This window comes from Polyergus mexicanus, unplaced genomic scaffold (genome assembly GCF_030449975.1).
Source record: "Polyergus mexicanus isolate NDT 795.1 unplaced genomic scaffold, iyPolMexi1.0 SCAF_16, whole genome shotgun sequence".
NCBI classification, from domain to species: domain Eukaryota; kingdom Metazoa; phylum Arthropoda; class Insecta; order Hymenoptera; family Formicidae; genus Polyergus; species Polyergus mexicanus.
Window position 1 is genome coordinate 1,021,246 of NW_027223336.1, and position 27,985 is coordinate 1,049,230.

Genomic DNA, 27,985 nt, shown 5'->3' on the forward strand with positions numbered 1-27,985 from the left:
TTTTTATGACTAACTTTTATAGTTTTGATAGAAATGCTATACATAGAAAGAAACATGAGACAGAGCTAAATGCGAATATAAAGATCCGCACGCTAAACGAATATAAATATACGTACTTTTGGTAATAACAGTTAATAAAGCTTTTATATAGCTTTTGAAAAACATTTTCTTTAAATACAATATTATCAAAGGTGATTAAATGAAAACTGTTAATAATACTGAGTTATTGACTGAATAAATATAGCTAAATTAAGATCGGATAAGTTGCTAAAATTAAAAAAGTGCATTTTGAAATCATTATCAGTCAAATATTGAAGATTTAGAAGAATAAATTTAAATAAATAAATTGGATTTAAGGATAAATTGCATAAAAATTAATTACTAGAATTAATAGAACAGTTTCATCAAACTTTATTATATGATCTTTTTATCTCGATTATTTGGCTCTTACACATTTCGTTTTACAGGACGATCTCTATTCGCCAGAAAAGCGATATAGTACATAGATTATGGATTTTCAAAGAGTGAATCCCCTAAATGTACGACTGAACATAATCTCAGGCAACCTGTTACCGATGACCACTGACGATTCATCATTTCCTATAGTATGGAGGTTGTACAGCGCTTTAGTGTGGTTGCTAGAAATAATTCAAATGTGCGCGCTAATTCCTGGTTGCATCATTATGCCGAAAGAGAAAGCTCTGAAGGATGGTCTGATTGGTATTGCCATTACCATGGAAGTGGTCTACACGGTCACGCGAATTCATACGCATAAGGCATTAGTGCAACGATTGATTCAGAAACTGAACAATATTATGGGCGTGAAGGACGAGGTGATGAGGAGTACGGTGATGACGACGCTGAAACCGATGGAGATTCTTTTCAAATTTTATTGGATGGCAGGCATGGTGTCCATAATGATGTGGACCATCGTGCCGTTTACATTGGTTTCTAAAAAAAATTCCTTTTTTTATATGGATTACAGAATGCCGGTTTTGTTTTCCAAAGAGCCATTCTCGACCAGTATTTTCGTATTGGGAAGTCTCATTGTAATGTTCAGCAGCCTGTACATCTTTACAAAGAAAGTTAGCGTGGATAGTTATGTAATAAATATGGTATTATTGATAACGGCACAATATAAATACATTGCGTTAAAACTCTCAATGGTATTTCAAGACAAAAGATTGCAAAATAATTACAGCAGTTCTAATGAAAAGAAGCATTATTCTGAGACAAATTTTTACGTGGAGAAGGAGATGAAATCTTTATGTCAGCATCATAACGCGGTTCTTCAGTAAGATTATTTGCCACAAATCGTTAATAAAATCAGGAATTATGTATATTAAAAAATGTTCATTCTATATAAATCATCTTAGTCCTTAAATTTAAAGTTTAAGTTAATCAGAAAGATGCATTCTAATGTTATTAAATTATAAATAAATTTAATGTAAAGCATTTTATGGAGCAATATCTGGAGCAAATAGATTTATGTGTTGTGATTAACTTGTTGAATTTTCGTTTAATACTATATTAATTGTTTTATTATATCTTTTAATAAATCTTTTTTTTATATAATTTTTAATATGTATAATCATATTCTTCATTTCAGCGTCACGTTAATGCTAAGAGAACTGCTATCTGTAAGCTTTAGTATATTATATTTAAATAGCGTTTTCCGATTTTGCTGCATTGCTATTATGGTGATCTCAGTGAGTAGAAATTTCTAATACTAATTATTCTAAAAAATACTTGCTCTGTATAACGCTACCTTATCTTAAGTAATTATCAATTATAATATATTACCGATTCATCTTATTTTTTATGACTTTATACAATTTCAGGTACCATCATGTGATTCGATCGAACGAGCTGTATTTATCATGTACGCGTCCGGTGGAGTAGTGCAGCTCTACATACTGTGTTCTTGTGTGCAAAAGTTATTAGATGCGGTAATCTTTGTTGAAAGACAAGCTCTTATATAAATTTTACGTACAAGAGAATATTTAATCGAAAAATTGTTATTGACAAAAAGATATATTACTATGTATAAATTGTTACATTCTCTCTAAAATTTAGAGCATTGAAATAACGGACCAAGCATTTCACGAGGGATGGTATCGATTCGGAGCATCCATAAAACAAACATTTATGTTTATGATAATGGCTAATAATTTAGAACTTAAACTTTCAACATTTGAAAAATACAATTTGTCTTTAGCTTCATTCATGGCAGTGAGTTTATAAGTGCATTTTGTATTCTTCTTCTGTTTTAATATTTTAAAATATTAATTTACATACATTTTTGAATAATATTCTAGATCTTGAATCAATCGTATTCAATCGCGCTGATATTGTTAAGAACTAATTAAAAAGTGATGAGTTCTGTGTAAATTTTATACATGCACAAAGTAAGTGTACGATTCCCTATTCCGCAAACAGACTATATGTGAAAGTTAAATTAGTAAAAATTAATTTTATATTTTTTAAAAATATATGTATAACAATTATTTCAGAGTAAAGTCGACATAGTGAAAAGTACAATACATTAAAACTAGTTACTAAATTATAAAATGTAAATAACATTACTAGTAAAATATAGTTTTGGATTCAGCTCTCAAGACCAGAAAACTCTCTTAATATTTCTGAAAATTTATTATTAATAAAATATTAAATAATAATTAACTAAATATAATAACCTACGTTAAGAATTAGACTGCGGCGTATGAAGAGGAAATGGTTAAATAATTTATATCAGACATTAAACATTTTAATTTACAGAGGCAGTTTGATCCACTGAAATATTTTTTCTTATTATTATAGTATATACTAGATTAATGCACAGTCGATATATAATACACGTCAGTCAGTAGTAAATTTTCAGAGTCTTGGTATTCTGCGAAGATTGTGGAGGAAGAGAAAGATATATAAGATAATTATTACCTTATCGAGCAGAGATGATTACAAGTAAGTTTACAATCGCATTTATTCCTGTACAATTTTCTATGATCGATAGACATCCAAGAACAAATTATAATTTTTTCACTTGATGCATAGAAAAGTCTTCTCAATTTACGAGGTATTCAGAACTCTAATATTGCAATAATTCATACATTCGAGTAATGATCATAAAGCAATTATCGATCATTAAAATGATAGAAGCATATTTCTGTTTTGTATATAATTCCGCGTAATGATGGTGTATAGTGCATCGTGAAAATAGGAGAAACGCAAAGACAAAAATAAATTGTGTTCAAGGTATAGCAATAACATTCAAATATATTTTGTTCTTCTCGACAGAACGAAGCATAAAACATCGGTAGAGAAACGTGAAACGTAGAAGCAAGTTCATATACATTTATATATATATATATAAACTGTTCGTTTATTTTTATTTAAAATATATGTGATACTAAAAGTAATTTTCTTGTAGAGCAATGTTATACAAAAATTGAAATTAAAAAACCTGATTCTCTTTATTTTTGAAAGCTTTATAAAGAATAAATATTTCTAATTGATTAAGTAATATTGAGAGATCTTAAATATTATATAAAATAACACGTATACACAATAATACGTAATATAAACGAAATTTTAAGAAATGGTCACATTTAATACAGTTCCACTTAATACGTAGTAAAAACACGTAATGACGAAAAAGTAGAATCAGTCGGTCAAAGCCTCAATTATTATGTCTTTTGTTTTACAGAAAAATATTTATCTGTTACAAAGAGCAATATCGAATTCATGGATCTACAAAATGTGAATTCTTTAAATGTTCGTTTAAATATAGTCTCAGGTAATTTGTTACCGATGACTACTGACGATTCATCGTTCTCCATATTTTGGAAAGTATACAGCTTTCTAATATGGTTGCTTGAAGTAGTTCAAATATGTGTGTTAATTCCTGGGTGCATTCGTGTACCGAAAGAAAAGGCTTTAAAGGACGGTCTGATTGGTATTGTGGTGACAATGGAAGTGGTCTTCTTGGTCGTACAAATCCATGCTCGTAAGAAATTGGTGAAGCAATTGATCCGAAAATTAAATGATATCTTACGCGTGGATGACGAAATTATGAAAAACGTAGTAATAAACACAATAAAGCCAATAGAGATCCCTCTTAAATTTTTCTGGACAGCCGGCGTGATGTCCATAATTATATGGAGTAGCGGACGGTTTATGTTAGTCTTTCAAAAAGATACCTTTTTTTACGTGGATTATAGAATGCCGGTAGTATTTTCCAAAGAACCATTCTCGACTAGTATTTTTGTATTGGGAAGTTTCGTTGTAATGCTCAGCAGCATGTACATCTTTACGAAAAAAGTCAGCGCGGATAGCTATATGATAAATCTGATATTGTTAATAACGGCACAATATAAATACATCGCTTTAAAACTTTCAATGATATTTTGCGATGGAATTGCACACATTAATCACAATAGTTCTAATCGAAAAAAGCTTTATTCTGAAAGAAATTATGATGCAGAAAAGCGGATGAAATCTTTATGTCGGCATCATAACGCGATTATTTGGTAAGTTTATTAGCTGAAAATTGTCGATACATTGAGATACTTTTTTGTTGAGAAAATTTTTTGATTTAATAAAAATCTTATACTGACTTATATTAATATAAAAAATACATATCATTTATTAAATTTTATAAACAAGATAAATCCGAAACGTTTTCTTGTAATATTTATTGAGATAGATTTATTATAATTGACATTTAATACAATATGTCAATATCATTCTTTAATATGATATATAATGTGATAATATTTATGGATTCTATTATTTCAGCATATCATTAATGCTAAGAAAATTGCTATCTTTGAATTTTAGTGTAATATATATTATCAGCGTTTTTCGATTTTGCTGCATAGCTATTATGATAATATCAGTAAGTAATAATTTTTGACGCTAATTAATCTAGAAATAATATGCTTGATAGGTATAGCTAGACAATATAATTCTGGTGCATTTTATCGCAAATTATAATATATCATTCTTCGTGATTCTTTGTATCTTTATGAAATTTCAGATACCGTCAACTACTTTGTTGGAAGCGCTCTTGATCGTTATGTACGCGTCAGGTGGTGTAGTACAACTTTACATATTGTGTTCTTGTGTGCAACAACTATTGGATGCGGTAATTATAGTAATGCATACTTTTACGTATAGATATTAAGTACAAAACGAAACAGAAAGAAATGGAAAAATTTAACAAAAAATATTATTATCTATATATATATGTGTGTGTGTGTGTGTGTGTGTGTATGTGTTATTTTTTTTCTAATTTAGAGTATTAAAATAACGGATCAAGCGTTTCACGAGAGATGGTATCAATTTGGATCTTCTATAAAACAGACATTCATGTTTATGATAATGGCTAATAATTTAGAACTTAAACTTTCAATGTTTGAAAAATACAATCTGTCTATGCCCTCATTTATGGTGGTGAGTTATGTGTATCATGTATTGTAAAATATTCTATTATCATTTTTATATTAATAATTTTATTTTCTTTTATTTTAAAATTGTTTTCAATAATATTCTAGATCTTAAACCAATCATACTCCATCGCGCTTCTATTATTAAAAACTAATTGATAAATAAGGATGTTACTTTATTGATTTCACATATAGTAAGTGTAATATTTTATTATAACAAATAAAATATTTAAAAATTTGTTTAATTTTTTGAGTCAAACTTTCATTATTCTAAAATATATATACTTTTTTTTACTACAGATAATGTTAATAAAATAGATAATGATAATATAGATAGATAATATAGATAATGATAATACAATGGAAAAAAAACAATTAACAAACTAAAAAATGTTAGTAAAAATACTAGTACAATTTATAAATTTTACTACGACGGAAAATTGAAAAGCAATAAATCCTAACTGTTTATGGCAAGAACGTGAAATGTTGAATTTATAAAAGAGTTTATTCTTGAATCTTATCTTACTTAAATAAGAATTAAACATCTCCAATTAATATTAATTATTTCAAGTACATCAAAAGCGTAAAATTTCTTTGTGTTGTGGCAAAACTTACCTACACATCTCATGCAATGAAAAGAGAAAAAATTGTTATCCTGACTTTGTCTCCCTACAAAAAGTAGTTAGAAACGAACATTACCACTCAGAAAAAAAAAACCCACTAAAAAAAGCTTTTTGAAACTTCATAAAGTTAAAAAATTAAATAAGGAAGTCCTGCAGCAATGTATGGTAGAACAAGAAGATAGCTTCATTTGTGATTTTCAATAGAATATATCGTTGTATTCTGATTAAAATAAATCTAGATTTTGTAATTGAACGGTGCTTTACATGTTTTCAAATAGGTATCCAGTTTCACCCTACCGATAGGACAAAACCAGATGTTTTGACTTCTTCAAAAAATCTTGTTATTCTTGGTAACCAAAAATTTTGTTTTTCAACAACTAGTCTCATTTTCTCGTAGTTTAAGATCCACTAAAGGCTACTAACGGTCAGTAAAATTTTTTTTACTCTTTGATTTTATTTTTTTGTAGAAAGACGAATCCAAAAAAGTACCCGGTTTTATCTTATTTTCCCCTATATATATAATTATTAATCATATCATATATATTAACTTACTAAAACACTAAGTAGTAATTATTCCATGTCAATCTAAAGTTTTCTCATCGATGTATCATGAGTTAGACATTAATACGTTCTATGATCTGTCGGATTGTCCGTGAGGTTCGCAGCCATATACCATAAGATAATTATAGCTTTATATTTATAAAGACATGATAGAGCCTCAAATAAATAGCCGTATATCTTTCTATACTGAATCATGTGCAATTTTCTGCAATAAATCATTGTCTATCACAACATTTATATATTTTTTTTTTCTTAAAAATTCTTTTATATTTGTACATTAACGCACAAAGTCTTTCTGGCTTATCAAGCATTCAGAAGATTGTGATGCCTATTAATCATTCATCTGCGATGCATTTGAGCAATAATAATAGGGCAATTGGTTTATTAGATTAGATAGAATCAACAGAATGAAAGAAACAAATTTTATATTTTATGCATATTGTCGCATAATGACAGCGTATAGTATATTAGAAACCGGGAAGAATTCGTGAGAAATATTAAATTGCTGAAGTTACAGCAATAACTTTTAAATACTGTTAGGAATATCTTTATATATTTTTCGACAGAAAAGAGCGTGAGCGATATAAGAACGTAAAGCAGGGGTAAGCATATATATATATATATATATACACAATGTCTACATATTTTTATCTAAAATATAATACCAAAATAACTTTTATCGTGAAACGAGTGTTATGATTGAAATTAAAGAAGCTGTCTTTATTTATTTTTGGAAGCTTTAGATTAGAAAAAAATATTACTAATTTAACTTTATTAATTCTGAGCTCATCGATTATAAACGATAAACATATATTCAGAGATATTAATAAAATCTTAAGAAATAATCAAATAAGTAAAATCGTTGATCAACTTTATTTAATCTACAGTAAAAATACATAATTATGAAAAAGTAGAGTCAAGCCGGTCAAAGTTTCAATAATTATTATATCTTTCGTTTTGTGTAGAATAAAATTTATGACAAAGGACGATATCAAGCGTATGGATATCCAAAATATCAATCTTTTAAATATTCGACTGAACATGATCTCAGGTAATCTTTTACCAATGATTGCAAAAGATTCATCGTTTCCCGTATTATGGAGGATGTACAGCTTTCTAGTGTGGTTGCTTGAAATAGTTCAAATATGTATAACAATCCCCGGATGCATCTTCGTGCCGAAAGAAAAAACTCTAAAAGATGGTTTGGTCGCTATCATGATCACAATAGAAGTGGTTTTCCTGGTCGTACAAATTCACGCGCGTAGGAGATTAATGCAGCAATTGATCCAGAAATTGAATAACCTTTTAGGTATAGAAGACGAAATGATGAAAAGCACGGTAATAGCGACGTTGAAGCCGATAAAGATCCCCCTTAAGTTTTACTGGATGGCTGGCATGGTATCCATAATTATATGGAGTGGCGTACCGTTTACGTTAATCTTTCAAAGAGATATCTTTTTCTATGTGGATTACAGAATGCCGATTGCCTATACCAAAGAACCATTCTCGACAAGTATTTTCGTATTGGGAAATCTCATTGTAATGTTCAGCAGCCTGTACATCTTTACAAAAAAAGTCAGCGTGGATAGCTATATAATAAATCTGATATTGTTAATAACGGCTCAATACAAATACATCGCTTTAAAACTCTCAATGATATTTCACGATGAAATTTCGCAGTTTGATCATAATTGTTCCAATGAAAAAAAGTATTATTCTCAGACAAATTATGATGCAGAAAAACAAATGAAATCTTTATGTCGACATCATAACGCGGTTATTCGGTAAATTTATTAACTAAAAATTTGATATCAATAGAATCAGATACTTCTTTTCTCGAAATCTTTTTTGATTTAATATCTTAATCTTTTCATTACGCTTTTTAATCAATAAAAAATGCACTTAAATAATTAAATTGCGTAAACAAAATAAATTTTGAATATTTTACCGTAATATTCAATTAGATATAGATATTCTTATTATTGTAATGGAAATTTAATACAAGATTTAAATTTTATTTTTTGATATAATATGTAATTTGATAATATTTTAAAAACTTTGTTTTAGCGTAACGTTAATGTTAAGAAAACTGCTATCCTTAAATTTTAGTTTAATATATGTTATCAGTATTCTTCGGTTTTGCGGCATCGCTATCATGTTAATTTCAGTGAGTAAAAATTTTTAACGTCAGCTCGATTACAACAAGTTCATTTAAAAATTATTGGCCACATAAAGATAATATATCATTTATATATCTTATCGCAAAATATTATCAATTATAATATGTCACCCCAATCATATTATAATTTTTTTATTTTCTTAAAACTTTAGATACCATCAACTACTTTGTTGGAAGGATCTTTGATCGTTATGTATGCGTCTGGAGGAATAGTGCAGCTCTATATAATATGTTCTTGTGTACAACAGTTATTAGATGCGGTAAATTTAATTTTAATACTTTTTACATATATACAATACATATTAATTAGAAAACAGCAACAAAAATACATGCAGATATTAGATAGAAAAAGAAACACTTATACATTGTTATACACATTATTATACATTGTTTTATCATATATTATACATATTACTGTCTTGTATGTAATTTAGAGCGTTGAAATAACGGATCAAGCATTTCACAAGCAATGGTATCAATTCGGAGCATCTATAAAGCGAACATTTATGTTTATGATAATAGCTAATAATTTAGAACTTAAACTCTCAACATTTGAAAAATATAATTTGTCTCTGTCTTCTTTCATGGCAGTATGTTTATCAATGCATTTTGTATTCTATTCCTTTTGTTAATATTTTAAAATATTTAATGTATATTTTTGAATAATATTTCAGATCTTGAATCAATCATATTCAATCGCACTTTTACTATTAAGAACTAATTGAAAAAGCTGGTGAGCTCTGTGTAAATTTTATATAGTATAAATGTACAATCTCTCATTTTGCATACAACATAAATGTAAGAGTTAAAATATATAAAATTAATATTACATTTTTCTAAAATAAATAACAATTTTTGCAGAGTAAAAACATGTTATAAAATATAATACACATTAAAATTAATAATTAAATCACAAAATAATGTAAGTAATAATCATCATGTAAGTAATAATATTAATAAAATTTACATAGATTTGTTTGTAATAGAAAGATTATAAACAATAAAAATTTTATCTATATATGCTAACAATGTATATATAACAATCTATATAACATATAACAAAATTGATAACAATGTGTATTCTTATACTTTAAATTTTAATAATAATTATATATTTTTAATTACTACTGTTACTTTTAACTTTAATGTAAACTTTTGTCTTTAATATTAAATAGTCATTAATAGTTATTATTAAATAGATACTTTTATATTACTATTATGTTTACTACAATATTATATGTAACGGCTAATAATTTGAAGCTTAAACTTTTGGTTTAAAAAATACAATCTGTTTTTGTTATCATGGTGGTGAGTTTATATATATTTCGTATTCTGATATATTTCATTAGCATTTTCAGACTTTTATTTTAAAAGTTTAACCGATCCCACAATAGTTAAAATATATGGAAATTCTCTCTTGATTAATGATTAATCTTGATATTAAAATCTAGTTTTTATAAATACGTATATGTATTGACGAGTTTTAAATAAAACACACACACATAATTTGATTTTTATAAAAATTACTTTATATTGCATAAAAATATCAATCGATTTAAAATGTATTATATATCATGTTTGTATAATTAAATGGTAAAAGAATAAATATTATTATCTTGATTTATAAAAACTAAAACGCACGAATAAGATACAATATAAAACAATGAAATTAATTATTAAAAAAATATCTTATTTATACTAAACTTTTACATCAGTTCAGTTTATAATCCACATATTTGCTTCTTCATATTCGCATCTTGATAAACTTATGCTAAATATTCCTCATACCATTTATCCTTAGACTTATCATAGACATTTATAAACGGCGTTTTTGCGTACGTGATATAATCAAGAACTTATATATCTACAGTTTATTTTTTAAGTTCTTGAGATCATCTATATGATATCATACGTGATTTTTTTTTTTTTTTTTTAATTAAAGTATAACATATTAAAAAACAAAAACGGTAAATATGCTATTCAAGATTTTAAGTGAAAATTAACGCGATAAAATTTTTCCTCAATTTTTAATGATATGAAACCGTGGATATAGATCATGTCCAAAAAATATAATTTATATTTTTTGTTACAAATAATTATACTTTTCTCAAATAAATATAAACGTATTTCCTTTTTTTAATTTAATTTTCTCAGTATATTTATTTTCAAATATAATTTTAATTTAATATGCAGATATTTATTGTTACGATTCCAGACATTACGATAAAAACATTATACATTCTTATACGAACAATATATAGCAGAAGCGTCATGCTTTCTCTCTGAGTGTTTTATTTCGAACAAATTACTTCAAACATTTTGACATCGGAGAGTTTTTGCAATATTGCATTATTGGATACAATTGATGTGTAACTCTTTTTTTTTATTAACTATAAAAAATTAAATTAAGTAGCTAAATAATATTCATAATCTCCATAAAGATTATTATTAGGATATTCATATATTATGAATATTACAATTACAGTTTGTTTATCTGCCCTACATACGCAGCCAGCAAATTTATATCACAAATAGACCGGAGAACTGCCTTCTTGATCTGGACGATTTCTTACATCGTCCTGCCTTCCGCCGCGAATACTTTTGCCGCTTCTGATCGCCCTGACATCCGCTCGCGAAGAATTCTATACTGGTTCCATGATCGTCGCTCTCGCCGTTTTTCAATATGTTTCGCACAGTTGCGCTGTACATGCAGTCGTTTCGAAGTTGTCGTAGATCATAATACGATGTCTGAAATTATTCGTAATAATAAATTAAAACTTAAAATTTTTCATTTTTCGGTTAATTTACATTTATTATTTTGTTTACATACCGGTGATACGCATTTATATAATTCGAAATCAAACTTAACACTTTATTTCGTGCGCTTTTCGCGAAGATAATAATGATTGCAATAATTGTTTGTGAGAATACAAGACAGAAGAAACTACAAGAGCGTTGTACCTGAACTGTTTTCCAAGCAACAGATTTCCGTCGTTCCGAGCCTTTCTCGCGTGAGCACGATTCCTCTTGCCACGTGACATTATATGCGCCGACATCGCCGTTCGTCGGCCAAACTAAACGCGCTTTGACTTCTCCACACTGACAGTTCATGCGACGCACGTGGAGACCGGCCTGGGTTCGCTCGCACCTGCGAGAACGTCTCCCGACGTCGGCTTCAATGAAAGGTCACCGCTTTCGTTGGTTATCCCAACTACACTGGACTTAGAAGGGAGACTGAGGGGAGGACTGATGATCTTATCGCATCGAAGATGAGTCAGTTTGATACCTTACCGTATGCCATGTAATCTGTACTGTTGAAGACCTTGGATGCCTTGCGCGATGTCAGACGCCGTCCGCCGTAAACCGCTACCGCCTGCACTTGCAGAAAATATTGACACTTGAGCTCCAGATTCTTCAGTTCATAGCATGTCTTGTCCTGAAAAACGCGCACGGAAATTTTAATTACGTCGAAACAACGTGAAGATTATCGGTAAAATTACGAGCGTTTAGAACCAAAGTGGATCACGTTCGTACATCACTTCACGTTTTATTGTATAAAGCTTATATCGCTTTAAAATACGAATCTTATGGATTTTATCCGCTCAAACTCTCTATTTAGAACATTTGAACATTTGTATAGAGCGACAATTAATTATTTTCAAACATATATTTTTATTTAATTATTTAACGCAATATTAGTCTTTAGTTTTTTTTTATCATAAATAAGAATTAAAATAAATTTTTCTGATCCGCTAATAAGCTTACTTTAAGAATCGTCTTGTGGTAGACGAGAATGGAATCGTTTGTTGGCCCATGAATGAGTCTGCTCCAAAACACTTTGTAGAACGATATCGGCACATCCGATGCCGGTTTAACCCATCGTAGGTTAATTCGCAGCTTGCCGCCGACAAGACGCGCATTAGATAAGGTCAAGTTTTGCGGTTCCTTCGGGTTTCGCGGCTCTGCAACGATCAAAATCCCCTACTAAGATAATTGCTTTTTAGTGTATACTATTAATTTAATTTCAAAATTAACAACCCTTTTATAGCGTAAAATAATATTTCTCTTTTATTTCATCCTCTAACTCTTTATTTGTTTGTATAACAGTTACATATAATAAGAGCAATAAAAAGAGTCAAAACATAGAATGTTTTGAGAGAGAGAAAGAAAGAAAGAAAGAAAGAGAGAGAGAGAGGGAGAGACAGAAACTGTCATTATTATAGTATTCATTTAGAGAGAGAAAGATTTTTTTTTTTTTTTTAATAATCTAAGGAAATAATAAATAAAGAAAATTTGGAATTTCAAGAAATAAATAATAAATGAAATAATAAAAGAAACGTCCTGGCTTAGCTGATGTGAAATGATAACCGTCGGAATATTTGATTTTTATCTGACTTTTTAGCTACTTTGAAACAACTTGAACACTTAATCCGGTTTTGCATGATCTGTTGATGGGTTCGTCATACTAATTATCATTTGATTTTTATAAATCGAACCTGTTTGGCATGAAACGCGATGGAAACGGAAAATTTATTTATGAAAAAGTATTAACGATCCGTTTGAGAGACACCGGCTCAAAATAATAGTTGACACTTTAATTTATATTTATGCTGTTCAATTAATAATTAAATTAATAGACTCGCACATGATTACGATTATCTTTCTTTGTCGAATCCTACAATCGCACTCGCGACATTTCAATGTTTATTTTCACGTTGGCCATTGATCTGCGAAATTTAATTTGCGTGCGAGAGGCCAACGGTAAGCAATACCTTACCATGGCGATTTGCGCAAGCGATTAACATGACTCTGGAACTTTTCGCTGCGGGTTAATGACCAGAATTCCCAGTTAACAAACAAATACAAACGTATTCACAAGTAAATTTTCTTCGGCGAAGCGTGTCGACCTTGCGTGAGAAACGAGTTGTTCCACAAGTTCGTACAATCAACGATAATAGCTCTAGCCTTCCATAACATCCTTAAATTATTGTTTACCTCGTGTCAATCAATTTATAATGCAGAAATGATGAACAATGTGTTCTACGAATACTTGATATCGATTTAAATCGTCAATAAAATGTACAATTTTATTTAACGATATATGTATGTATATAATGGCTAATAAATTAGGATATAAAAACTTACGACATTTAGAAGTTTAATCCGATATTTTTTCTCTAATGATATTTTCTCATTTTATCTACATATGTATTTTTTATATTTATGTATTTTCAATATTAATTATAATATTATAATATATATATTGATATAATGTATATAATATGTTATACATATATGTAAATGCTCTTGGCTGTTTCTAAAAATTTTCTCTTCAAGTTATATGTCAGTTATCTGTAAAGAAACTTATTTTTCTTTTCAAAAAAATATTTTTTTATTTCTTAAATTATTCAGTTAAGAATCACTCTTTTCAGTTTTTATCCAATACGATAAACAATTGCCAATAGTTGATTGTATAGATTTACCCTTATCATCCTTAAATATACGTACCTTTTGTTTTAAAGGGTCTGGAGGGTTGCGAATATCCGCGCGATCCATTTCCATTGACGGCTGCCACACGAAATTGATACCAGTGTCCCGTCTTTAACCGACCTCGAAGAGTCGCGTGCGGCTTCGTCGATACGTGACAAACGGTCCAGGAACTTAGCCTGGACTCCAAATATCTAGGACCGACAAGATGACGCTCTTCCATTAGATACCGAACCGCGTCATTATCGTTCTCGTTGACAGATACATTGCTGACTCCCGGCCTGCCGTTACGCCATGTCAGAAGCACCAGGTTTCTTTTCTGTTGTTGTATCTGTAGATTCTCCGGCACAGCTGGTAGATCTAATTTAAATTAAATATTATGATTCAAATAAGTTCATGGCACAGGTTTACGGTAAGCGATTTATTAAAATCTAATTTCTAACAATTTATTTCATCTGCGAGATCTTTGATCAATTTTCTTGTAGCAAAAATATCGACGTAAATCATTATTGTTGCTAATTAAATTTGTCATTTATCATTAATATTTTTATAATTAATTATTAAATCGCATATGTTAAAGTGGAGTCTACTTGAAGTAAAAGTTAAAAAATAATAATACAGCATTTTGTATAATTTATATTTTTAAAATTTTGTCCCTTAAAACTTTTGTAGCTTTATTATATAAAAATTAGCTAAAGTATAAATAAGAAAGGAGTCTGATTGACGTCTTTTGTCTCAAGACACTGATTGCGCTGTTACACTCACCGTTTCGACTGTCCAGACCGACAGGATGCATGCACGTGATACCGCAATCGTGGGAGCAACACTTGGCCAAATCCGGACAACGGGAGTCATCGACGCAGGCGACCAAGCAGGCGGCTTCGAAGGGCGTCATCGACGTTCTCTCGGGGCAATAACCAGGTTTCGTATAATTCGACGCCAGGCAATTTTCCACGCACTACAACACAATGATAAAACACGACAAAAGATTTATAGAAATTTAACATTTGTTTTTAATATATTTTTTGACTTCTTGTCATCAGGAAATATATACTAGTAAACAAAATGAATATTTTTATATATAAATATAATTATTGTTTCAAAATCATTTGATGGTTAAATATGCAATAATATTAATACACCAATATTCAATTACTAATTGAATTGAATTAATTGAATCGAATAATATTCAACTAATATTTATTAATTGGTATTCAGATAGTTAGGAAAAAATATTCCATGAAAAATATTTCTCTGTTCTCTTGTAGAAGAAAATTATACACATTAGATTCGTATGGTTTCATTACTTTACGACATCCGGAGATGGTCGAAATCTAATGACAAACACTTATCAAATTAGCAACACTTATAATTAATTAAACACGTTTGTCTTGAAATACGCGTAGCGGCGATAAGTGATCCAGTTTTTGCGTCACGCAACATGATGATATTTTCATCGCCATCTTCATCACCGGAAGTGTAAATCGAGATGCGGATGCAATGTCGATGGTGCGGTGTAAAAAGACGAAAGAAGCTGCTGCTTGAGTTCTCATCCTTACGCTTTAATATTAATAAATGCACTCTGCTCTGAATTGAGAGCCGTCAATATTTTTATATTGACGATTTAATAAGAAAAGAATTGAAGTTAAAATCGATTCAAAAATTGTAAATCTATTGCAGTTATAAAATTTGAGGCAACCAACAAAATTGGTGTATTGTAATTCTATTGTATTACAATGTTAAAATATTTTTAAGACATAAAATATTACGATTTTTTAAATTCTGCGATTAGAAAATATATGAAAAATTTTTACAAAATTTTATCCCGTCCAAATCATTATTCACGAAAACTGGTATAAGTCTAAAAATGTTACTCTTCCAGTCTCGTATCATCATTTGATTCAATGGTTCGTGTAAAAGGCTGTTACTTCACCGCTCATTCTGCGGGCGTATTTATCAAGGTCGAATCTAACTTCACAGCATGCTGTCTTAATCGGAGCACTTCTGATCTGCTCCATTCGCGATCCGATCCAATCCCGGCCGATACCGAAAAAGATACGGTCAATTGCCGGAAAAAAATAAAAATACAACAAATTGCTGCCGATATCGAGTTCTCCCGCGATTGAGAGCTTCCCTGCCATTTTCGTGGAAGCCAATCCTCGCTACATAGTTACGAAACTGCCGCTTCTCGATTCCGTTCCGATGCGAGTTCCTTTAAACGATCCCCGAGGCGTATTCCTGATTGTCAAGATGAAGGTGCTTATTCATATACAGGGTGTCCGGTAAAGATTGTGCCAACGCTCATGAGCGGGTAGAGCACAGTAAACTACACAGGAAAGTTCTGTAACATATTTTTCTATAACGCTTAATAAAGAAGCTATTATTGAAAAAAGTCTGCCAATCAGCGCCGATCTTCAACTGCGCGCCTAATAGTGTGCGTGAGCGCTCGCTACGCGGCGCACGCTACCAGGCAGGCAGGCTCACCGACCTCCGTCCGGCTTAAAGTCGACGCTGATTGACCAGACTTTACTCAATAATAACTCCTTTATTAAGCGTTAAAGAAAAAAATTTTACAGGACTTTTCTGTTCAGTTTACTATGCTCTACCCGCTCACGAGTGTTGGCACAATGTTTACCGGACACCTTGTATATTTCAACTTAACTCGCGCTGCTGTGTTTTTATCCCGTCATTATTTTCGTACAATGTAGATACGAGAGAAAACCGGCCCGATGAAGTCGATCGAAAAAATTCAACATATAAGATAAGCGCCAACGGCGCAGTAAAATGCATGATTATAAGCGTATATGGAGCCTCGCAAAGTACGAGTTAAGCTTAATAGCGCGGGACTCGAGGCAAATTTTCAAAGTCATGTTATAAAATAATCGTGTACCGTATCAAATTTTCAAATCGCGACACACTTTGTTAGCTTCTAAATAGACGTGCCGACGTTGCCGAAGATAGAATCGTTAATCGTTGTTTATGATCAAAACGCGATACACGTTTTGCGCTTCATTTCGCAGAGCCATGTCGGATGTTGGTCGTTTTATGATCTACTGTCGTGACACGCGCGCATGTGACTATCGATGGCCTATAAAGAATCTCTCTATGTAGGGAAACGCGTTATTCTCGTTGCAAATGAGCGCACTTGACGAAAATGTTACGTGACATCTTATGCCATCAAACTTCGCGACGTGTAATCAACACATTATTGATGGTCATTTTAGATAACCAATAAAGCTAATTCTATATGACTTCTCACAGCATATCACATATATTACGTTTGTTAACCTAAATAACCAAATAATAAATTATAATGAATAAGATTTCGAGTAAATGCTATAAAATAGCATGCGAAAGATTTAGAATACCGTATAAATTACTTCTTTATAAGTCATAATTCACATGCAAATGAAAAATAGCCTAAGTATTGTTTAAATACATTAAAAACAGGCAATATTGTCAATAATGTCTATATCATTTATTATGGTTTATTTATTGCGCTTTGCGTTAATATAATATAAACAAAAGATTTCATGTAAAGATAAACAGAAAAAGAGAAACGCGTACATCATATAAAAAAAAAAAAAACTAAGAAAATAAAATGACAAGAAATTTACATGAAATATTAAAAATTTTAACAGTGTCATTTTTTAAAATTTGAAGCACGCAAAATATTATGTGATTATTCGAGAAAAAATTGAAGAACTTTTTCATCTTTCACTTCTTCCCTTTGAAATGATTCGTTTTAGTTATGTACTATAATATACGTTGTGATGTTAAGTATCCTAGAAATTCAGAGATCGGACAATCTGCACAGCTGAGTTCTGTCGCGGGACCGATGAGATTTTCAATCGCGGACCCTACCCGGAGGAGGTGCAGAAGAAGCTTTTCCTGCGGCCTGACAACGGGATCGTGTACTTGTTAACGCGCTGCTGCGACCGCGACATATATCATTGCAACAGTCGGGGAAACTGGTTCACTTACTTATTGGCCTACTTTTTACAGAGGGAAGCGAGCACTCTCCGAGCCGAGCCGAGTTTAGCGGAATAGAACGGATCCGCGACGTCTTCGTCGATCGACGAGAGTGCTCACTCGAGGCCATTGACCAGCTCAATAAAGTTCACCGATTTTAACGAGGATCGCATCTCGTCTGTAACATCGTGCTCGGTATTGTTCGTGAAATCATACGTACTCATAACACTTTTGTATTACAGACTCTACTCTCTTTTCCTGGGAGATATCCCCGAACTAGCTTCCGAGAATTTGCGCCGGACGTTCCCCGCAGAACAAAATATCGCGCGTTTGCAATCCAAGAGATTACGTTTACAATATTGTTGTAAAAAGTACACAATTTTTTTCTTCTATTGTCTACACCAAAAAAAACTGAAAGAACATTTGATCAAACATTCTCAAAAGTATTTCGACAAACTTTGTGTCCACACACACACACATAGGAAATTCTTTAAAAAAAATTATATAAAAAAAATATTAGATACATAAACACATTGTTTTTTTATATACACGGTTTTATATGTACGGTATTTTATGTAATATACCACTTGTCATTTAAGAATTAACTACCAAATATAGTACTAGACAAAACCCTAAAGTGAATCTAATTATACTAATATCTTAGATAATTTTAGTAAATAATTTTGTAACAGACTAATATTTTAAATGAGATTTTAAAATCATACCTTATGCATATATTTACAACGTACATGGTAATACATAGTACTTTTCTTTCTCTCTCGATTACGAAAATGTGCTGTAATTTTAGAGTTTTCTTATAATTTTTCTTATATCTTTTCAATATTATAACACGATTTTAATTTATCTTTAAGATCTCGGTTCTTTTTGTAAATTATTTTATAAGCAAGAGTGTAAATTATGTAAAACTTTAGATACAGAACATTGTAACAGAATGGATAAAATTATAAAATATGTAATACTTTGGAGTTATCATAGATCTCTATATATAGTTCTCTGTGTATGCAATAATACTGCAAAAAAAGTTTAATTTAAAGGTTCTATTTATCATTGACAAAAACTCCATTCTCAAGTAACGCCTGCGTGTGATTAGGTGATATCAGATAATATAAAGAGTAACAAAGAAGGCGTACTATTATGCGGGCTGCTACGTAATAAATACCATCGATATTGTTACGAAATAGGACATTGGTTATTTTGCAAGGATTACTATATCATTCTACCATATTCATAATTTATATATATAAATCAATAAGATAAAACAGTGAATATCACGCCTTTCTTCATTCAATTGTAATCGACAATATCACAAAAAGATTATTTTCTAAAATAAATTCCTAATAAATTTTATCTTTAACTTCTTTATTATCTTTTCTTTTAATTGTAACGCATTTGCTGTAAGCATTTTTTCAACAGATATTTCTACATTTTTACATCTGTGCGAATAGCCTGAATAATAGATGAAAATTAATATTTATATATATATGGTATATAAATTAAGCTTTGTGGAAGAAACAGATATTAATGTGAAAATCATTTTTGGACATGAAATTCAAGTTTTAAATATAGAATACAATCTGAAAAGCTGAAGGTATCCCGTCGCAATTTTTTCTGCCACGCTTTTTTCGATACGCATCAAAAGAAGTAAGTGAACGATCGACCGTTTCGCAATGCTCGCATCGCGAGTGATAATCGCCTTCAGGACATAAAAGGATGAAAAGAGCAAACCGAAGTGAGCGAACAGCGAGATCTGATGAAGCATCGTCACGATCGAAGAATTAACTTCGTCGATGCACGCCGAGATCATCCGAGTGATATCCAAGGCGATCGAGCGGATCAAAGTATACAAGAAGGCTAATGAAGTTCACCAGATCTTGCTCTTCTCTCTCTCTCTCTCTCTCTCCCTTTTTCTCTCGCCCTTCACATCGATCGAGCCGAAGACGCGCAGGGGTCGATCTGTTCCAGTCGAGAGCTTCTTCGTGAAGATCGAAGCGCGCGGCCGTCGTGAAGTGATCGCGAAGATTAGGGTATGGCAGAAGACTAATGTAGTCCGTTGCAAAGATCGGCGATAATGTCGATCGGCAATACTGAAAAATCATGCAAGCCGATCGTTGCTCTTTCTTTCTCCGTTTCCACCGCAGCCCCTCTCTTTCTTCCTTTCTCTCTTTCTCTCTCTCTTTTTCATTCTTTCTCCCTTTCTTCTCTCTAACTCTCTCTCTCTCTCTCTCTCTCTCTCTCTCTCTCTCTCTCTCTCTCTCTCTCTCTCTCTCTCTCTTTCTCTTTTTCTATCGCATCGGTAGGCTACCCCAATTAAAGACTTCGCGGTTTGAAGTATTCATTAAGATCGGTATAGTCGAGGGGGCCTTCGATCGAAGTTCATCGCGAGAATTGGCTGGCCGCCGATCGCCGTCGTTAAGAAAATTATATTGCCCATTGGCGTTTTGCCAGTGTTGTTTTCTTCTCGCTTCTTCTTCATCTTCTTCTTTCTCCTGCACTTCGCTTCTTCCCACTTATTCTTTTCTCAGCGACGACACCGATAATTAACAATCGAAAGGGCGCCGCGTACGGGACTTGAATTTGATCGGCGAACGGTGGAGTTCCCAGTGGAGTTCTCCGCGATATAACGAACGCGCTAACGAAGTCGATTGTTATAACGGCGGGGGTTTATCTTTTTTCATCAACATATTAAAGGACGCCGCCGCATTGAGATACCGAGGAATTCATGCTCGCTTATTAAACGTTACTTCCAAAATGAAGTTTTGCAATAATAATCACGCTAATGAAGTTAATTGTAATAACAGCAAGCGCATCTTTTCTCTCCCCCCCTCTCTCTCTCTCTCTCTCTCTCTTTCTTTCCGATTTCTTCAATATTCTTATAACACGCGTGCAGAAAATTACTAGCGGAATTTCACTTTGATGGTCGCGCTAACAAAATTAATTATAATACATGCTAATTATTTTTGTGTGTTTTTTTCACTTTTTTATATTGTTGAATAATCAATGATTAATATCCGATAAGATGCCGTGTGATTCATACCGTGGAATTTACATTTGCCCATCTTTACATTCTTAATTTCTTAACGAGGTTCAACGGCCACTATCACGTCAGCTAATTATAGTAACAGTGAGCGATATTAAAAGAATGCGGAAGATTATATAACATAGGCAGCGTAAAGATAAAAAATGTGACGTGATTAATTTGATAGAACATATTCGACTAGAATGGCGAAAGATGAATACTTTATAAATATACTTCACACATCCAATGGCGTAAAAATATACAAATATGCAAACTAAAATGAGCCAGAAAAGACAGAATTATTTTTATAAGTTTAAAAAAATTTTAGTCTTATATAAAATAGAGAAATTGCCCAGTTCAAAATTTATTCTAAAAATAATTGGAGAAGTAATGGTTAATCTATTAAATTGGCGCATTAAATGCTACGCTTTACTTTCACCAAGGAAATTGAAGTTACCAAGATAGTTTATATCGATCTATCGTCCATCAATAATTGCATATAAGATTGAATCGAGGAGATGGTAAAGGTTCAGCATTAAAATGAAAGGTAATAATTCACGAGTTTACTTTCATACAAAATCTCCTCGTCTCTATAACAAATCTTATAAATTGTCTCATTTTTATACTCAATCTCTTTCATAATTATAATATATTTCGCTTACTTCAATATTCATTTGCAGCAGGCATCCATCGGTGTCGATCGGAAGCACGGAAGAATTAATTTCGTCATCAAGGACGATCGGGATCGAAGGCAGAAACGAAGTTGGGAAAACGAAGAGTCTCATTCACCGCTCGCGAAATTCTTGAATGCGCGCCGCGGATACGTACAATCGAATGCCATTGGGAAGATTAATTGTCGGTGCTTCGGGATAAGAACCTGTTTTCGATAATGTCGGAAGATACGTTTCTAGTGCGCCATAGGCGCGCATCCGGACTTGGTGCGTTGCCGCAACCCTTTTATAAGCCATTACTTCGGGACTTTATTGTCGGCCGCTAGTCAGAGCTCGGGGGCTATCTCTTCGTCATTTCTCCTCATCCACCCTGCCCATCGACTCTCGGAATCATTTCGGGCTCGTAATGACGTGTGTATACATGCCGGCGAAAAAAACCAGCAATAATGCGGGATGAGATCGCCGGTGAGTTACCGGTAAGTCAATGAGTGTTATTGCTCGTATTCTTTCATATCATTATCGGTCCCCGATGCCAATTAAAATGTTTTATCTTCTCTCGCTTATTATTAGTAAATACGTTTTATTTTCATTTATGATATGCAAGCGAATAGCCTCAGAAACGCGAGATGCTGTTGCAGAAATTAGAAGGATTCGATTCACAAGCTTGTATTCAATGATGCAGAAATTGAGAGACACCTTACTATTTCGTAACGAAGAACACAATAAATGAAAATGATGTCAATATATTTATTCTTCTTGTTAAAACACCGAGAAAAACCGTGAAATAATGCTTTCCGTTCGCCGAGAAACGCGCGTTTTTGGGAATTGCAAATTTTCTTTTGGCCCAAGATGGTCCAAATAAGGTATTATCGATCCACCGTTGTTGACCACCGAATTAGCATATCGTTCGAGTCAGGTCCCACGGCCGATGGCACGGCGTGCCTCATAAATCGTCTAGCGTGACGATGATTCAAGTGGGCGCGGACTCAGGGACGCTCGGGATTCGCATAACTAATTACACACGAGCGAGAACCCGCAAAACCTGGACAAGCCTCGGATGAATCATCGACGAGCGCGTCTGTGCGACTCTTGGGAGGCGACAAAGCATTGCGGGAAACCAGTTTATTTACCGACGCTATCGAGTGTCGAATCGGCCATCGAAATTAAAATCGATCTCCACTCGGACAGCGGCGTGTACAATGTAGCGCGTTGATTAATCGAACCGATTATTTCGACCGATCGCCACGCGCAGATCGATGCCATAGACGCCAACGATCGAGGTTGTCGAGGGATAATGGGTGTTCGATGCGATGCTAATATTCTACCCTGTGACGTTAATCCTTTCAAATACAATAGTGTTTTGACAATGTTCTTCTATGCGATGTTCATTTACTAACGCTTTCCGTAAAACCTTGGACATATGAGTGTTTTGAAGATGAAATTCAAAATATCGAAAAATATTTTATATGGAAAATATATTTCTCATATGTTAATTTTATGTTGAAATTTATAGTGATATATTATACAAAAGATTAAAGAACAATGTTATTATTTGAAAGAAAAAACAGTATATTGTCAGTAATAACAATATTATAGATGTTATGAGATAAAATGAGATAATCTCATTTGCACAACACTTGCCCTCATCATACATACCTCATCGGGATAATTCTCCCCGCATCGAGCATCACACCTGGCCACTCTAATAGAGTCGTATTCCTCGACATATCGCGTCCACGATGCTAAACATCCTGGTAGCAGTAACCACCACAGACACCATTCTGCGCAGGCAGACATCGTATTATTAACACTACCCAGTATCCACTGGTATAAGCATATTTTTTCTTACGATACGTAAACACAAAGCTTTAAAATCGAATTATTTCGCGAGTTATAATTTAAATCGTTTATCATCATCTATATATTTATATGCGTGTGATATGTTTCTCTCTCTCTCTCTCTCTCTCTCTCTCTCTCTCTCTCTCTCTCTCTCTCTCTCTCTTTCTGTATAATATTATTACATTTCTTATTATATATATTTTTCAAATAATATTATCGCCGTTGTGATTAATTAAAAAATAAAAAATGAATTAAAAGGTAAAAATAAAAGGAAAAATTTATTATATAAAAAATAATAGAATAGAGTAGAATAGAAATTATAAAATAGCAAATTGGAATAAAAAAAATTAAAAATCTATGAAAAAATAGAAATTAAAAAATGGAGATAGAAATTTATTAAGAAACAAAAATAAAGAAAATAAATGTTAAAGAGGTATATTTTAAATATTAAAAAGGACTTTTAATAAAAAACACAGACAACTGTATGTAACAATTTTAATCTGTTCGTAAATTTTTGCTCTTTCTCTTTCTCTCTCTCTCTCACTCTCTTTCTCTCTCTTTATTTAATTCCTTGGTATAATTTTTATTTTTTATTTAATTACCAATGCTTATACATAGCGTTTATTTATCGGCACTTACCCTTTCTCAACACGTTCGCAATTCTGTTTGCTATCGGCATTACTCCCACGAAGCGACGGTAGTTCTGAGGGAGCGCGATACGTATGTGTATGCCGTTAATGTGTACTACTTGCTGGGTTAGCTCCGAGCGTCATTTAGTTGATCTTAAAGAATTCATTTTTTTTTTTTCCCCCCCCGACGCACCAAGAGAACGAGCTATCCGTCGCCGCCGTTCGCGCAACTCCCGGAGATCGTTTCTCTCTTTTAGCACAAAAGTATACGGTTCATACGGTCACGTACTCGTTAGCTCGATCGCGGTCGCGATCGCGGGATATGTGCTACCTGCGCCGATTCCGCGCGCCTCCTCGGAATTCCGAATGGGGCTTGACAAGAAGGTAGGAGGCGATCGCGTCCGCTTTTTCGCCGTTCACGTAAATGCAGAGACCGGAATAATACGACAGAGAACCATGTGAAAGATGCACGTACACCGGCGACGATCGCGATCGATCATGTCCGTATGAATAAGCGGGAAAGCAAGTAAGAAATAAGATCTGCGAGTCGATTTCCTTGTGCGGATATCGCCGATAAAAAAAAAAGAAAAAGAAAAAAAAATAGAATGCGAAAATACGTGAGTTTCTGACATTATTAAATAATTAATTATTATTCTGTTATTCCAACTAATTATAAAAATATTAAATACATTCTTTTTATTATACTATATTATATTATGATACTATTATAATCGAAATATTATATTAAAAAAATTAAAATACATTTTTTTATAATTATAAGTTCTCTCATAGTTTTTTTTATATACATTTATAAAATTGTTATATATTTATAATAACTTTATATTATTTTCTCAATTTTCCAAATTTGCCTATAGTTAACATTAATTGAATATTAATATATGATCGATTCGTATTACGACATCGCTCGTCAAAGAGAACCGCGTTTGTCGGTGACTTTAATGCCTTCTCTCACCGAGAAGGACGTACTCGTCCTGAAAGGCTGAGAAAGAGTCGGTTACCAGCGACAACGAACGTCAGGGAGACATGACGACCCTTTAATTTTTTGCCAGCTGTCAATTCGCGCGTTTAATGGCTCGACTTGGGCCAGTTAATTAACAGCAGACCTCTTGAAAGTGTGTTCAAGCACTCACGCTTTATTCTAACGCGCGAGTATATTCCCGTCAATTATTAACATTATCCCAAGTAGCAAGCTGACATCAAATGACGTCTTAATAACGTCTTAATGACGTTTCCAACATCAATAATACGTCATTAAAATGTCATTTAACGTCACCTTGCAACTTGGGATTATACTTCTCATTAAAATGGTATAATACTGTTGTCAATTTTGCTCGATCAGAAAAAAATTTATTATTTGAATCCTGAACAAATTAATACTGTAAATTTAAACAAGATAATATACTTTTTATTACGCTAAATCTAATTCTGAATTTTATTTACTTTGCACGCAAAACATGCATTCTTCTCACCAACTGAAGATTAAGTTGATATATTTAGTAGTAAAAATGTGAAGATAATGAGTAACAGGGCCATCTGCCTAATTATTTTCACAACTCTCTGTTCAATTTATATTATATAATACCCAGAATTTTAACATCGTGTAAAAAAAAAGATAGTTCAGCATAATCGAGGATTGAGCGGTTGTTCTCTGATTTCGATAAATTGATTGATTTTTACTTTTTTCTACAAAATTCTTCCTTTATTATTATCATTATTATTATTATTATTATTATTATTATTTTAATTCTTATTAGCATCTTGCACAAACGATTGAAATAGAAATTTATAATTCATTTATTCCTTAATATCAGCTGGATTTATTCCACGTCTCTAATCTTACCGATAATTCCCTGTCTCAACGTTCTTCTCGCTCATTATGCTTATCTCAATGTATTTCGCGGGAAAGTACGCTATGCGTTTTGGAATGCGCACATCATCCGATACCCCCGATATATTAATATAGCCTTGCTGCTTTGCAAATATTATAGTATGATAAAAGTGCTACTGATTTAAGAAATTAATCGTATAATATTCTTTCGTCTCATTTTCACATTATTTCGAAACGTTATGAAAAAGATCCTTATTATTATCGATTTGAAGTTGAAAAATATTTGTATTTCACGATTCGCTTATATCTTTCAATACATTCTACAAATTTAAAATTTTTTTAAATTTTTACACGTATATTTAAATGCAATAATTTTGCAAATTTACAATAAATACTTGTGTGTGTACTTAAGCTTGCTCAATATTTCTTGCCAGATTACCGTAAAACTTTAAATTTTACATTTACATTGAATATACAATATATCAAAGGGATACTTTGAATTTAATTAAATATTAAATTAATTAGACAACTTGGCTGTTCCTTGAAATGTTTGACGACAGCTTTAATCTCTGTGCAATTTACTTTGATCATAATCTTCGAATTTGAGTAATAAGGGAATACTTCAAGGGTTCGAATGTGCTACTCTGGGAAGCTTTGAGTTAAAACGGTACTTTGGCAAGACCGGAGTCTGTAAGTGGTTCTCGTCAATCCACTTTAACTTTTTCACTCGAATACGCGAAATGTCTTATTTAATATCATGATGCATTATTTTTAGAATTCTTCTCTCGTATATATACTAGAGAGAAAGAGAGAGCTTCTTTTTCTTCTTTTTAAAAAACTATTTATGTGTCAAAATTTTGCAGTAAAAAGATTGTAATTAAAATTGATTTCAAATTATTATTGTAATTAATTTATCATTTCAATTAAATTTGTTATTTTTAAATTAATTATTATTAAAATTAAAAGTTTCCGTATATACGAATTTAAAAAAATATTTATCAAAAATATGAGATGCAAATCATATACGTATCACGTATATCTTGTTTAACGAGAGGGTTAATTAGATAGAAATATCAATTGCGGAGTTATATTTTTTTCTTAATCAACAACAATTTTAATCTGTAAACCTTTTAATACGTAGATGTACACTTTTTCTAATACATACATCTACAATAGTATAATATAAATTATGTAAATTAATATATATATATATATATATATAAGAATTATGTTAATGCTAAAATTATCTTCGTAAACAATAAAATATGCAAAGCAATTGACATTTTTATTCTAATTCTTCCTCGACTGGTTAATGTCATCGTGGATGTATGTCTCTTATTCATTACGTCCTCACATCCCCATACGTACTTTCGAGGGTGACCGGTTGCTGCCTCCGCCTTCTCTTCGCGGCTACAGCTGACGTTGAATTGCCGGCGTGCGGCATCGGATCGCAAAATGATTATCGGGGAGCGACTTGCTCGACCGTGAATCTTATCACGCGGATTTCTGTCCGCGAGGTGAATAAGCGCCAAGGATCTCTCTTTGGATCAGGGCGCTTCTCGTTTCACCGCGAACGACGCTTTGTCGTCGTCCTTACTAAAGGAGACCCGATCGGTGGTACATGGCTGTCAGGCTCGCTCGCCAATTGATAACGGTTGCGTGGGACGTTATCTATCTCTGGGTTTCCGCCG

The 27,985-nt window shown here is 32.1% G+C and overlaps 4 protein-coding genes across 7 annotated transcripts; 3 read left to right on the plus strand and 1 right to left on the minus strand.

The window, feature by feature from the left end:
• Window positions 1-34: 34 nt before the first annotated feature.
• On the plus strand, window positions 35-2,586 carry LOC138940171 (odorant receptor 13a-like). Its single transcript, XM_070308761.1, has 7 exons — window positions 35-191; window positions 468-1,294; window positions 1,610-1,709; window positions 1,842-1,949; window positions 2,077-2,232; window positions 2,319-2,408; window positions 2,514-2,586. Exons 2-6 carry the CDS (start codon window positions 510-512, stop codon window positions 2,367-2,369), a joined length of 1,200 nt encoding a protein of 399 aa, XP_070164862.1. The 5' UTR covers window positions 35-191; window positions 468-509; the 3' UTR covers window positions 2,370-2,408; window positions 2,514-2,586.
• Window positions 2,587-3,183: 597 nt separating this feature from the next.
• Window positions 3,184-5,800, plus strand: LOC138940110 (odorant receptor 85f-like). 4 transcript variants are annotated; one of them, XM_070308653.1, is made up of 7 exons: window positions 3,184-3,255; window positions 3,707-4,529; window positions 4,798-4,897; window positions 5,039-5,146; window positions 5,299-5,454; window positions 5,556-5,641; window positions 5,748-5,800. In XM_070308653.1, exons 2-6 carry the CDS (start codon window positions 3,745-3,747, stop codon window positions 5,604-5,606), a joined length of 1,200 nt encoding a protein of 399 aa, XP_070164754.1. In that variant the 5' UTR covers window positions 3,184-3,255; window positions 3,707-3,744; the 3' UTR covers window positions 5,607-5,641; window positions 5,748-5,800. The 4 variants fall into 4 exon arrangements, with proteins under 4 accessions (XP_070164754.1, XP_070164752.1, XP_070164756.1 ...); XM_070308651.1 differs by lacking the exon at window positions 3,184-3,255 and adding an exon at window positions 3,300-3,339; XM_070308655.1 differs by lacking the exon at window positions 3,184-3,255 and adding an exon at window positions 3,300-3,339 and having other exon boundaries at window positions 4,840-4,897.
• A 1,343-nt stretch (window positions 5,801-7,143) lies between these two features.
• On the plus strand, window positions 7,144-9,692 carry LOC138940109 (odorant receptor 85f-like). Its single transcript, XM_070308650.1, has 7 exons — window positions 7,144-7,233; window positions 7,597-8,415; window positions 8,699-8,798; window positions 8,963-9,070; window positions 9,245-9,400; window positions 9,485-9,543; window positions 9,672-9,692. The coding sequence occupies exons 2-6, from the start codon at window positions 7,607-7,609 to the stop codon at window positions 9,533-9,535; spliced, it is 1,224 nt and encodes a 407-aa protein (XP_070164751.1). The 5' UTR covers window positions 7,144-7,233; window positions 7,597-7,606; the 3' UTR covers window positions 9,536-9,543; window positions 9,672-9,692.
• Window positions 9,693-11,330: 1,638 nt separating this feature from the next.
• Kal1 (Kallmann syndrome 1) lies at window positions 11,331-27,738 on the minus strand. The gene is made up of 8 exons (XM_070308649.1): window positions 27,663-27,738; window positions 23,634-23,758; window positions 15,063-15,255; window positions 14,319-14,657; window positions 12,576-12,772; window positions 12,102-12,246; window positions 11,772-11,983; window positions 11,331-11,558 (listed from the first exon to the last, which is right to left on the minus strand). Exons 1-8 carry the CDS (start codon window positions 27,736-27,738, stop codon window positions 11,331-11,333), a joined length of 1,515 nt encoding a protein of 504 aa, XP_070164750.1.
• Window positions 27,739-27,985: the final 247 nt, after the last annotated feature.

Coding starts and splice junctions, on each gene's coding strand:
- LOC138940171 (XM_070308761.1), top strand. CDS start 510: ATGGATTTTCAAAGAGTGAATCCCCTAAATGTACGACTGAACATAATC. Junction 1,710..1,841: donor TTGCTATTATGGTGATCTCA/GTGAGTAGAAAT, acceptor ATACAATTTCAG/GTACCATCATGTGATTCGAT. Junction 1,950..2,076: donor TGCAAAAGTTATTAGATGCG/GTAATCTTTGTT, acceptor TCTAAAATTTAG/AGCATTGAAATAACGGACCA.
- LOC138940110 (XM_070308653.1), top strand. CDS start 3,745: ATGGATCTACAAAATGTGAATTCTTTAAATGTTCGTTTAAATATAGTC. Junction 4,898..5,038: donor TAGCTATTATGATAATATCA/GTAAGTAATAAT, acceptor ATGAAATTTCAG/ATACCGTCAACTACTTTGTT. Junction 5,455..5,555: donor CTATGCCCTCATTTATGGTG/GTGAGTTATGTG, acceptor ATAATATTCTAG/ATCTTAAACCAATCATACTC.
- LOC138940109 (XM_070308650.1), top strand. CDS start 7,607: ATGACAAAGGACGATATCAAGCGTATGGATATCCAAAATATCAATCTT. Junction 8,416..8,698: donor CATCATAACGCGGTTATTCG/GTAAATTTATTA, acceptor ACTTTGTTTTAG/CGTAACGTTAATGTTAAGAA. Junction 8,799..8,962: donor TCGCTATCATGTTAATTTCA/GTGAGTAAAAAT, acceptor TTAAAACTTTAG/ATACCATCAACTACTTTGTT.
- Kal1 (XM_070308649.1), bottom strand. CDS start 27,738: ATGCCGCACGCCGGCAATTCAACGTCAGCTGTAGCCGCGAAGAGAAGG. Junction 23,759..27,662: donor GCAACCGGTCACCCTCGAAA/GTACGTATGGGG, acceptor CTGCCTGCGCAG/AATGGTGTCTGTGGTGGTTA. Junction 11,984..12,101: donor TACAGATTACATGGCATACG/GTAAGGTATCAA, acceptor CTTTCATTGAAG/CCGACGTCGGGAGACGTTCT.